This window comes from Prenolepis imparis, unplaced genomic scaffold (assembly GCF_030444845.1).
Source record: "Prenolepis imparis isolate NDT839.2.m4 unplaced genomic scaffold, iyPreImpa1.0 SCAF_15, whole genome shotgun sequence".
Lineage (NCBI taxonomy): Eukaryota > Metazoa > Arthropoda > Insecta > Hymenoptera > Formicidae > Prenolepis > Prenolepis imparis.
In genome coordinates, this window is record NW_028141173.1 from 1,210,404 (window position 1) to 1,222,893 (window position 12,490).

Consider the following 12,490-nt stretch of genomic DNA (forward strand, 5'->3'; position numbering starts at 1 on the left):
AGAACGTCGGGAGAATTCCGGTTACCGTAGGTTAGATAGGTAGGCTATAGGTGAGATATCCCTCACGTTTGCTAGCCAAGCGTCGGTCGGTAGGAAGCAATAAGGATTCCCCGTCGATGCGCCGCGGAAGGAAGAAGATTCGAGTGGATGGAAAGGATTTCTCTCGTCTTACCACGTGGACAGGAGGAGGAGAAGGCAGTAGAGTAATAAGACGGCGGGTGCAAGCGGATCTCTCAACGTAAAATTGCTCTTCGCGCCACGTCGTCGTCGTCCCCTTCGTCCTTTCGGAATCGCCTGATTACGGTCTCTTCTCCTCTCCTCTCTCTCGTCATCGCAATAAGAAGGAAAAAGATCCTTCTCACTCCCGCTCTCAGTTACTTCGAGAGATTTTAAAGAGTCCTCCCGTGCAAATTTTAGTCGGTGTTGATTACCTTACCTCTCTCTGCGAAGGTTTTCTCTCGTATATGCTGCATCGGCTGGAATATCACGGCCTATGTTCTCTCTTTCTCTCGCGCGCTTTCCTTCTGCCCTTTACGTAGGGGTTGTAGAAGTAATAACTATTATCGTATGTATGTCGCGTATTATATCTGCAGCCGCGGTCTGCAGGATTATTCCTAATGTCTGCCGGCGTTTCTTGAATATAGTCGGGTCAGGTATATCGCGACACGGCGCAATATGGAGCACGTTTTTGCGCAAGGGAATCTCTTGGAAATTCAATATGAGAAAAGGCTGGCGGAGCGCGAGCCGAGAAAAGAGAAGCTCGGATAGAATTACTTCTATATGTAAATGTACAATTATTATAAAAAGTAAATCAGAGAATCAAACACTCCTTTAGATTGATTTATTAAACTCGTCAATTTTCTCAAATTGCTTTAATTTTTTAAATAAATTATTAATTATTATTATTTTATCTTATCTGAGAAAAATTATTAATAGAATAAGATATAAATGGCATTTCTCTCTTTTTTTTATCTTGGCATACAGATTCTTTCTGTATGCTGCCAGAAAAATAATTTTTCAAAAATATAGTGATTATAGAATATTATAGAAGATATAGAATATGTTTTACAATTTTTTAAGGAAATATTATGAATGTGCAGTTTGAAATAATTGTATATAAAAATTAAAACATCAATATACAATACGCGTAAGAATTATAGCCATTTAATTTGATCGAAAACATAATGCCTAATACTTAAATATTTCTCGATCTGCGACTTCCAAATCTCGTCGTCACAAATCATCAAAATTCTTGCTCTTGTTAAAAGCAAATAATCTCAATTCGAAATGTATCAAATGTAAATGTACGATAAATATCGTGTTGGAACACTTTGTAGGATTTTACGAACGATAACAACGTCCACTTCAAGTGTCCCAAAAATACGTTTAATCGTCGTTTCCTCCGTCACAGAGACCCTCTCGTTTTTCAGTAAATAAATATTTTCTCGCCTCTCGCGAAACGATCCTCGTCGCGTATGTGACATGAAATTTCCACGAACGCCCTATACGAGATCATTAACCGCCGTAAGGGGACGGCAGGGTGAGGGATACGAGAAGAGGGATGCAACAACAAAACGTACAGCGTGTTGCGACCGTGTCGTCGCGCGGTTTCCACATACAAACGTGTGTACAAGTGACACGAGGGTTCTCGAGAACGAGCGACCCGTACTCGCTCTCTCTTGTGTTCGCGTTTCGCGAATAGAAATAATTGTGAATCCAGCAGCTTGTTTCTTTTTTTTTTTTTTCGGCGCGGCATGTTATTCATTGCCGGCGCGAAAACCGAATTTCCATTGTACGCGCGAGAGTAGATGGTATAGTGTGGCCCTTTTTCGCCCGTGAAAACATCCACGTTTCGCGCGACGCGCTCTGGCTTTCGTCGTAAATAGTAATTCCACCTCCGCGTAATGTTTCTTTTTATCTCTGTATTAAGAGATTCGTAGCCCCCGCAAGGGGATTTATTTTTTTCGTAGAAAATATTTTCTGCCGCTTTAGTGTTTAGAGGATTGAAGAGCATCATCTTTCTAAAAGTAGTATTATTTCTCATTTCTTTTCGTTTGTATTTTTGTAGAATATATTTTCCAGAGCGATAAAAAATAAATGATTATAAAAAGTTCCATATACATATATTTTTTAAATACAGGGGTTGAAATTAGGATCGAGTAATTTGAAAATGACGAAAACAAGCTTAGAAATGCATTATATTTTAGAAATATGTATAATAACTTTAAAATATGCTCTTGCTCTTCTTTCCCTATTCTTCTTTAAATTAGAGATTTTTTATACATTAAAAAAAATATTTTATTTGTTTCAATTAATATTACAATTAAAATGTTAATTTAAAAAGTTGACATGTGCACAGTGAATCTTATATCACTGTATATCAAATCGTTATCAAATCTCGAGCTCAGATTTACGATCAACGATTAAATAATTGCAAATCATACTAATGATTCTTTACTAAATTTCCATATTGCGGTAGCGTCACTGTTTATAAATGGAATTATCGAATTATTAAGAGCAAAGGTGGTAAACGCATAAAGCGCAAATTATGCAACGTCCAATGCGGCAAAAGGTAAACGTTCCGAGTCTCTCTCTCCCTCTCTTTCCTTTCACAGTGATTTCGCGAGCGCGATTTTGTAACGGCTGCATTAAATTGAAATAATGCCGCTCAGGTGTATTAACTCCTAATTATTAGGCTGCTGAATATGTATGGCGCGACGCGCTTGGAACGTTAAATTGCCGAGTTTCGGGAAAGCGCGACCGCTGCATTCGCCACGCGTTGGATATACGATATGTATGCAATTTTCGAGTGCATTACAGAACGAGCGCTGCATCGACGCAAATATTCGCGATTACGAGGCACCCTCTCCGTGCTATAAACACGTCTAAACATCCAAGTCCGGTGTGTTATTGTCGATTGGCTGCGAATAAGCACAAACCGCGAGTATATCGAATGTGTTCGCGTTAATCATTAAAAACATAAACATGCCTCGTGCCAATGATTAATATATTAGGGTGTGTGAAGTTGGCACCCCTATGTTATGCTATCATAGTTCTGTAAAATATCTTCGATATTGAAAGTATGTTTTTTTATCTCTATAAAAATGGCAAAACTCTTTCAAAAAATAATCAGGAACTATGTGACTATTAAACAATTTAAATTTACTCACTTCACGGTTGCTCCTTTGTTGCCCGATGCCTCCCCGGACCTCCTCGTAGAAGTTTCGAAACACTTGCACTCGCGTTATTTTTTTTCGTTCGCAACGCGCGGCGACGCCCCGGTTTTAGCTATCATAATCTTCGACGCGTTTCGGTAAAACGCGAGACTCGCGAGAGCTTATTCGCGCGCGAATAAAACCGAAGTTCCATTTTCGCGTGGCCGCTTTTTCCAAGACCCACTTTTCGGCTTATCGAACGAAGATGATCAAGAGAGCGACTTCGCCGCGACGCACTCAAGTCGCCCAAGGATGCAGCGAGATCGACGAGATCAATTCACGTGTGCGATCGCGATTGCGACGTCGGTACGAGCGACGCGATCGGATTTATACGATAATTAACCGCCAAAGACGCTAATTAATACACTCGTCCTTTCGCGAACCGGCAAGAAGCGCGCGACCATTGATCACGAACAATCGAAGAAGAGCACTGGAGGTGGAGCTAGACTGGCACTGCCAGTTTCGGAACGCGCAGCGACGTGGGGGTATGTAGAGGTTGCGACGTGGGAGCTCGGCGAATCACGTCGCGATCCCTACAATGCCCCACCACTACGACCTGATGAGGGTATGTAGTCGCAACGTGATTCGCTTAACCTCGCACGTACGTTGCATCGCGACCGCTACAATGCCCCACCACTACGACTTGTCGCGACGTGTCGTTGGTCGTTGCGCGTTCCGAACCTGGCACCACTACGACCTGCTGGGGATATGTAGTCGCGACGTGATTTGCCGAGCTCCCACGTCGCGAGCCCTACAATGCCCCACCACTACGACTCGGCGCGACGTATCGTTGCGCGTTCCGAACCTGACACCACTACGACCTGGTGGGGATATGTAGTTGCGACGTGATTCGCCGAGCTCCCACATCGCGAGCCCTACAATGCCCCACCACTACGACTCGGCGCGACGTATCGTTGCGCGTTCCGAACCTGACACCACTACGACCTGGTGGGGATATGTAGTCGCGACGTGATTTGCCGAGCTCCCACGTCGCGAGCCCTACAATGCCCCACCACTACGACTCGGCGCGACGTATCGTTGCGCGTTCCGAACCTGGCAGTGCCAGTCTAGCTCCACCTCCAGTGCTCTTCTTCGGTCGCGCGCCGGCAAGAATGCCGGTCCGCGAAAGGACGAGTGTATTAATTAGCGTCTTTGGCGGTTAATTGTCGTATAAATCCGATCGCACACGTAAAATTGATCTCGTCGATCGTGAATCGCGCTCAATGTTCGTCTCGCTGCATCCTTGGGCGACTTGAGTGCGTCGCTCTCTTGATCATCTTCGTTCGATAAGCCCCTGCGAAAAGTGGGTCTTGGAAAAAGCGGCCACGCGAAAATGGAGCTTCGGTTTTATTCGCGTCGAAGATTGTGATAGCTAAAACCCGGACGAAAAAAAATAACGCGAGTGCAAGTGTTTCGAAACTTTTACGAGAAGGAGGCCCGGGGAGGCATTGGGCAACAAAGGAGCAACCGTGTGAGGTGAGTAAATTTAAATTGTTTAATAGTTACATAGTTCCTGATTATTTTTTGAAAGAGTTTTGCAATTTTTATAGAGATAAAAAAACATGCTTTCAATATCGAAGATACGTTTTTTATCTAAAAATTGCAGAACTCTTTCAAAAAATAATCAGGAACTATATAACTATTTAAAAGAACCTTAAAACTCTGCTCAAAACTATTTTGGAACTCGATGTGTAAAAAAATGTGAAGTTGGATCCCCTATTTTTTGAAACTGATTTTCGTTATTGTAATGACCGGAACTATTTCTAAAAATTATCAAGAACTCGTCCTATGGTTCTAAATAACTCAGAACTCTTAACAGAACTATGATAGCATAACATAGGGGTGCCAACTTCACACACCCAATATACCTATTAATCGTGTTAACGTAATTGCCATTATAGATTATTGATAAATTTTGCGAATATTTCTCTGGAAAATTATTCGAAGACTCTTCTGACATGCTTATAAAATATTATTCTTAAACTCTTCTTTCATTTTTACAACATATTTTAATTACAAACGTTGACTCTTAATTTTATAGAAAAATGTTCCAAGCATTATGTTAATAATAATATCGTAAGAAAATTGAAATTTTATAATTAAATGTAATATTTTTATAATGATAAAATATATTTAAAATATTCTATTTTTTTGTACGCAAAAAGAATTGATAAATATATTAAATAATAAAATAAACATTCTTAAAATTGTATACGATTCATTTATAAGACTTTGATTTTGAAAGGAAACGAATGTCGCGTCTCTCGTAAAGTGTCTTTGAGCGTCCGATTCTCGCTTAAGGCCGGTGTCACATTAAATCCCATTTCTCGCCTTCCTCTTCTTCTCGTCAAGAAAATTAATTTGTGCCCGCGCGAGCGGCATCCACAGACAGAGGTGTATCTCGAGGAGACAGGCTCTCTCGTTTCTCTTCGCTCTTCGAGTTTCACGGCGCGCCCCAACAAAGGAGCAATCTTTTAATAAACGACGACCGAGTATTAAAACGTAATCCCCGCGTGCTGTGAACGGCGATAATATCGGGAAGCTGGCCGACTGGCCGCTCTTTTAAACTGTGCGCCTCTTTCACGCTGATCATCCCTTTTTCTTTTTTTTTTTTTCTTCCTCTTCCTCGAGATACGCCGCCCTTCTAAAGAAGAAGAATTCACTGCGAATATCGCGCGCGGGATAAAAGCGTTTACGAGGCTACGTCGTATCTCGAAGGCTTCATATTTCTTCCGGGGGTTCTCGTACATTTCCGTGTTCTATTCTGTTCTATTTCGCACCAGGAAATTATAACGAAAAAGCGTCAGCGCGTCGACCCTGTCGAGAGTTTCTATAGATAACTAATTTAAACACCTCGAGATATCAAATCGATTGTGTATAATCATGATGATTTATTGATTTTTGTCGTCGATGAAACATTCGTCTAATGACTGAGCTAATAGTCGTAGGGGGAATCATCACTTTGGGACCCACACGTCATTTGCATCGAAATGATGAAACGCGCTCGTTCCATGCTCGTACTGTTTTCTCGAATACCGAAATCCAATATTTCCGCGTTTCATCATTTCACGATACATACAGTGATATTTGAAACACGTATGTATTTTTTTTACTGATAAATGCGCTCGTGTAAAAGCTGAAAAATTGGCAAATAGAGAAAAGCCAGGGAAAATATTTTTAAAGCACGGAGAAATGTTCTTATATGCTTCGCCCTTATAATACAACTGGAAATAAAAAGTTTGTCCCTTTCTTTCGCGCGAGATATTTTCCGCGGTTCTCGTTCGAGACAAAGATTTTCAAATGTCGGGGGCTTTTTGTCCGTCTCGTTCTTGTATCGCGCCACGAGAACGTGCAAGTTAGCGTGTAGCCACACTGTTGTTATTATTGCGGTACGACTATTGTTCTACGGGACTACGGAATAGTTACGGTTATGGCTCTCGACGAGACAGCACTTTGACTGAGGGAGTATCTAGTTATACAGGCGTTTCCGCAGCTCTCGCGCGCGAAATTCCCGTCGTTAAAAAGATAGAGTCTTATTTCTCGCTGCTCTCTCCCGGGAGAGACGGTAATAAACGCGTTTCGCGTAAAACGAGTTCGCTTATCTCGGAAACGATGTAAGTCACGGGGCTTCGGAGCAACGTCGACTTGGGAGGAAAATTGTGTGTCAATTAACGTCGCGCGTATTGATTTTAAGGATTTAAAGTTTAATTCAATTTTTTTTTTTTTATTAAGACTATAGACATATCGTCTTTAAAATTAACGCGGCTGAAATATTAATGAAACCGTCATTTATCGTCAATTATCGAGTTATTTTATATTGAAGATAGCAGATGTTCCCTATAAACGATATCATTTATTCATTTGTGTATTGTCACAATGTACAAATTATATAATATATGTATTTAACATCAATCATGCAACATAAACGCTCAAGTTCGTTACAATTTCGGCTTTATATCGATATATACAATGAAGGGGATAATAGAAGAGATTACGCAAAGAAGAGAGGTTTATGTAAAAGTTACGTGAAGAAAGAAAAACGAGAAGCTGCGTTTACACACAAAGCTTAGAAAGTATTATGTAAAGCATATTGCAGTCGCGCTATACATATCAGATATAGGTACATAAGTCCGCGGGATAATAATGCGGATAGATTTGCGAAAACGTCGGAATAATGCGGAGAGGGTTTAAGAGATAGAGAGGGAGGGAAGGGAAGGATCTAAGAACAAAGTGACGTGCGCGCGCGAGTTAAAAGAGAAGAGCGATGATAATATGCGGAAAACGAAGGGTGGCGTTGCTCGAGAGAAAGGGTGATTATCCGAGCGGAAAAAAGCAGGAGAGGGACGTGCGTTACACGCGGAAAGGAAAAACGACGCACGCCTGGAGGATCACAGGACAGAGAAAGGGGGAGAGAGAGAGAGGGTGAGGGGGAAAACGGAAAGTAGGCTAACGAGATCCTGCGGTAGTGTGAAGACAATGGCAACCTACCCCCTTTCCCTCTTCCACCCTTTCCCTTCCGCTTGTTCAACCTTTTTCCCAACGCCTTCTTTACTCGCCATCCCTTAAACGAGAAAGGAGAGAAAGAGAAGCAAAGCGCGCCAAGAAAAGAGGAGTCGACGAACATTAGGCCGTAATTAGATCCTCGAGAGTCGATCGCAGTTACAATTGCAATTGTTCCACCGAGACGAGAATGCAAAATGCTGCACAGAGACGCAAGACAAGCGAATGTTGCAAAGTATTGCTGCACTTGCGACACCATTTCGTATTTAATACGCTAAATGCGATAGTCGGAAAAATTTACGCGAGATAAAATTCTCAGAATGTAGAAAAGTGTCCACAGTCCTTTAATTATAATGAAAGGAAAGTTTTATAGAACAGTGCGGAGAATCTTGCTCTTGCACGTACAAGACATTATTTTCAGCTTCTATTTTTTAACATTTTTAAGATTTTCTATCTCACATTTATTCATTTTCAAAAGTATATTTTTATCGACACGATTATCTCCATGATGGATAATATTTATTTAAAAAAAAAAAAAAAGATACGATTCGTATCTTGAAATATATATGTATACGACGACGTATCCTTTTTCCCTGCGTTTCTGTCCAGTGAATTCCGGATTGCACTTCTCCTTCCGCTTGATTAAATCCAATCGAGCCATCGAGCGAGATCGGCGGAGACAAGCTTGCTGCAATCGCGTGTCGCACACACGGAAAACTTTCCGTGCCATAAGTATTCGCTCGAAAATTGCTACTGAGAAGGCCAGCGAGAGATCTTATTTCGGAATCGAGAGATCCCTGAGAAAGAGAGCAATGGAACGGTTGCATTCAGCCGGAGGCTGGAAAAGGAAGTGAGACGAGACAATCCCGCGAAAGATCGGACGACGCATTAGATTGCTCCGAACTCTATCCGAAACACGCCCCCGGAAATTTCAGAGAGAACTTCGAACATACAGAGTATTTCGGAATAAACCAAAGAACTCTTCGAATGCTGATAAAAGTTTCCTCTTGGACAAATTCAACCTCTAAATAATTGAAATATTGTTAATATCGAAGAGAATTTTTTTTAAAGACTTTTTAATCGCAGGATTAATGTTTCTCATTTGTATTTTATGAAAATTACATTACATAATATCCTAAAAAATTGCGATTTATATTTATTCCAATTGTCGCGTTACACCCATATTTAATTAATACTTTTTGCGGTTTGATGCACGTGCGAAAATGGCTTTGATTAAATTCTGCATAATATTGAACGCGTCGGCGCTCTGATTTTAGATTCGTTTTGATCAGACTGACCCGCAACCACGCGGCAACTACAAACAGGGGGATAGGGGAAAGAGGGAAGGTTCTCGTAGAATTATGCATTCGGCCGCAACTGCATCCCGCAACAAATCGCGAACGTCACGCACGGCGAACGGATCGGCATAATTTACGAGGCCGAATGCAAACGCATCTCATTCCGATCGCACCTGTTCGATCAGAATGGCTCGGCTGATATACGGCCCTCTCTGTGGTTGGCCTGATTCGACGTAAGGACAATGGAAGCGATCGTATCATAATGGCAGGGTGTTTGCCGATGGAAATCCGTCCCCCATGAATCATAAACACGACAAATTAATTATCCGCCTGTTTGTCTCATTTCGGATCCAAACAACATCATCGTTATCGCATCTCTCTCTTTCTTTCCCCCCTTCCCCTTTTCTCTGTTTTTTTATTTCACATAATTTGAATGAATATATTAATTAAATTTAAATTGTATACATATGCAAAAATATTTTTTTTTAAATTAAGTCGGTTTTTTTTTAATTAAGAATGCAGAATTCGTAATGCAGTAAATTAATTTTTTTCTTAATTTAAAAATTTACGATACATCCAACATAGAATCTTGTAAAAAAAATTAGAAAATAATGAAGTAATTTTATTCCACTATACTCATTATACCTTTATATTATTTTCATGTGCTCATCTCATTTGTGTTTATCTCATGTTTATAATGACATTGCTTTATTTATTCTTTTTTTCAAAAACTGCTAATATTCTTATTTTATTTAATTTGACGAGTATTATACCTTTTCTATTCTATTCTCGCGCGTTTGTCTCGTTCTTTTTACGGAACTTCCGGAGCTAAAAATCGATCGCGAAGCTGGTGGTGTGCGAGCGTGCAGCAAGGCGGAAAATGTTTTCCCGCTTTCGAGGAGAACTCGATGTTGTATACATATTCGACAACAGGTACATCCGAAAACAGAGCCCGGAGAATTGATGTCGCGGCGCGGCGGTCGATCGTGAATCGCAGAGATCGAGATAAACGCCATTCCCTCCTGGCTTACCTGTAACACGCTGCAGAAACGATAATAACCGGAAGCGCATCGAGATGAGTCCATTATCACCAGGGCTGTCGCGGAATCCTCCCGTTCTCGATACCGGGCTGCCTGGAAATTAGCTGCAATTAGCGCGGTTTGATCCCATAAATACCACTGACGGGAAAATCTGTTAGTTATCTCTCTCTTTGATGGCGAAACCGGGCTATTCATGGTTCGTTCTACGATATACTTCGATCACTTACGTTATACCTCGATTTTCCCGTCGACATAATATGGTTTCATATAACTCTAAAAGTAAAATTAAAACTTAAAAATTATTAGCTCTTAAAATTTTAATTAAAATTTGTATATTGATAAAAATATTATGTCAGGGGATTCAAAAGTAGAAGTATAGACAGAGATTTAATCATTTTTTAAGTATCAAATTACAAATAATATATGATCAAAATTGACATGATGGATATAAATTATATACATCGGTTGATGGGAGTTTCGGTTGGTCCATGATAATTAATAACTATTAACGAATCTGGTCCAGCAAACTCCACTCTAGGGAAAATGTAAGGATGGTACGAAAATCGACGTTAGCAGCTTCGGTGATTAGAACTTGGAATGAGAGCAACAAGTGGCGCACGATACCTCTCATCATTATCGGTCGATTATTTTGGATAGAAACTCGATTCTTCTTTATTTTACAAGATGTTTGAAAATTTCACGGCGGCTTATCGCGATGCGCTCTCGATCGGGCTATTAATAATCGACAACAGACGTGAGCATTAAAATCTTGTATTATTCGCGTTTCACGTCGTGAATTTTTCTCCGCCAAAAGCATCAACTCTACTATATTATTGCAATCGAATCTATAAATATTTTAAGAATCAATCTTTTAAGTAAAAGGAAATTAAAAGCAGAAGAATGATAAAATATCCTGAAAATTGCGATAAAAAAGAAATATTTTGTAAAATAATCTATTATTTTTGGGGGAATAAAAAATATATATCATAATCTTTTTCTATTTTTTATCTCGTTCTCGATCATTATCATTCTGATATGCACTGCGGATTAAAAAAAAATTGCAAAAAATATGTTTGAAAAAACTTTAAAGAGACAGACACGTTTTGTGAGAAATTTAAATTGGAAATTTCTGTTTTTGAGGTTTATCCAAAGAGAATTGACACATTGACTTATTCCGTGCTGCAAATCCTCTATATATCACGACATGCACTTGCACATTCTATCGCGGAGTATCAGAACGTGACCGTAACTTTTTCGAAAGTTCGTCCGTAGCTTTTTCGTGCATTTCGTTCTCCTTTTTATTTCCAATCGTTCGTTTGCGGGGATTTGAGACATATTGTCGAATGGGAGGATTTCCGTATATCTCTCGTATTTTCATCCCTCGTTTTCTAAAAATTTTTACATCTTACACACATACGTCACTATTTTATGCAATTTTTTTCTCTCCCCGATTTGAATTGATTTTCAAAACAGTGAGTTTATGTGTTAATGAATTTTTTTTCGAGAAATATATAATTGCTCTCTTCTTTTTTGTAAAATAATAAAGATCAATGTCATTAATGCTTTTGGCATTGATGATATTGAACTTTGCTGTTTTAGGAAAACTAGCCTCGCGATTATCTCGTTGATGAGATCGCGGAAATGCAGCGAATTCGCACGTGAGACGCAATCTTTCAGGGTGGGTCGCGATAATTCTGTTAATGCACACATGTCGTGCAGCTCTAACGAGTTATAATCAGTCGAGCACCCGGCTGAGTACAGTTTAATGGTTTATTCCCTGCATTAGGCACCCTTCTAGTCTCTCTTTCTCACCTTGGTTTCCACCCGCAACCTCTCCTCTCTATTTCGTGTCTCTCTGTCTCCTCTATCTCTATCCGGACTTCCACAATAATGCGAGCTCCATCGGCGGGATAGGACGACGAACGCGCAATTTGCGGCCGAGCTCTGGCTTTCTCGAATAATTGATGCAATTTCCGGGTTGCAAGCGAGCTGCGAATGACCCCGAGAATTTGGATTTTCGGCGAATTCACGAGATGTTCACGTCACAAAGTGAACAATAATTTCCGCAGGCTCTCCAAACGGCATTTTCTAAATAGTTACATTTCATATTTTCATATGGTTGTTAAATAATTACCATCAATTTCGCTTTCGAAAGCTCGTACTTTCAACTTATAAAAAAATATAAGCATTAACGTTATTCGAAAAAGTTATACGAAAAATACAATTTATTCATATTTTTTATATAAAAATATTTCTTCACAGTATTTTGTCGAAGCAAAAATAATTTTATTTAAAAATTTTTATTTAAAAATTTCGTGCAAATAAATAGAATAAAAGATAATATAATAAATATAATAACACAGAAAATAATGTAATGGAAGAAATTTAATAGTTTTTCATTTAATTCGTATGATTTATATTTGATATATATCTTTCG

The 12,490-nt window shown here is 39.7% G+C and overlaps 2 protein-coding genes across 4 annotated transcripts in view; one reads left to right on the forward strand and one right to left on the reverse strand.

Annotated features, from left to right (window-relative positions):
* Positions 1-12,490, forward strand: part of Alpha-man-iib (alpha-Mannosidase class II b) — a 68,994-nt gene that overhangs the window by 50,765 nt on the left and 5,739 nt on the right. The window lies entirely within an intron of this gene.
* LOC145946365 (uncharacterized) overlaps positions 1-12,490 on the reverse strand; it is a 62,152-nt gene that overhangs the window by 27,293 nt on the left and 22,369 nt on the right. For both annotated transcript variants that reach the window (XM_083056001.1, XM_083056002.1), the window contains exon 3: positions 10,045-10,146. In XM_083056001.1, the coding sequence (XP_082912127.1) occupies positions 10,045-10,146 (102 nt within the window). The remainder of the gene's footprint in view (positions 1-10,044; positions 10,147-12,490) is intronic.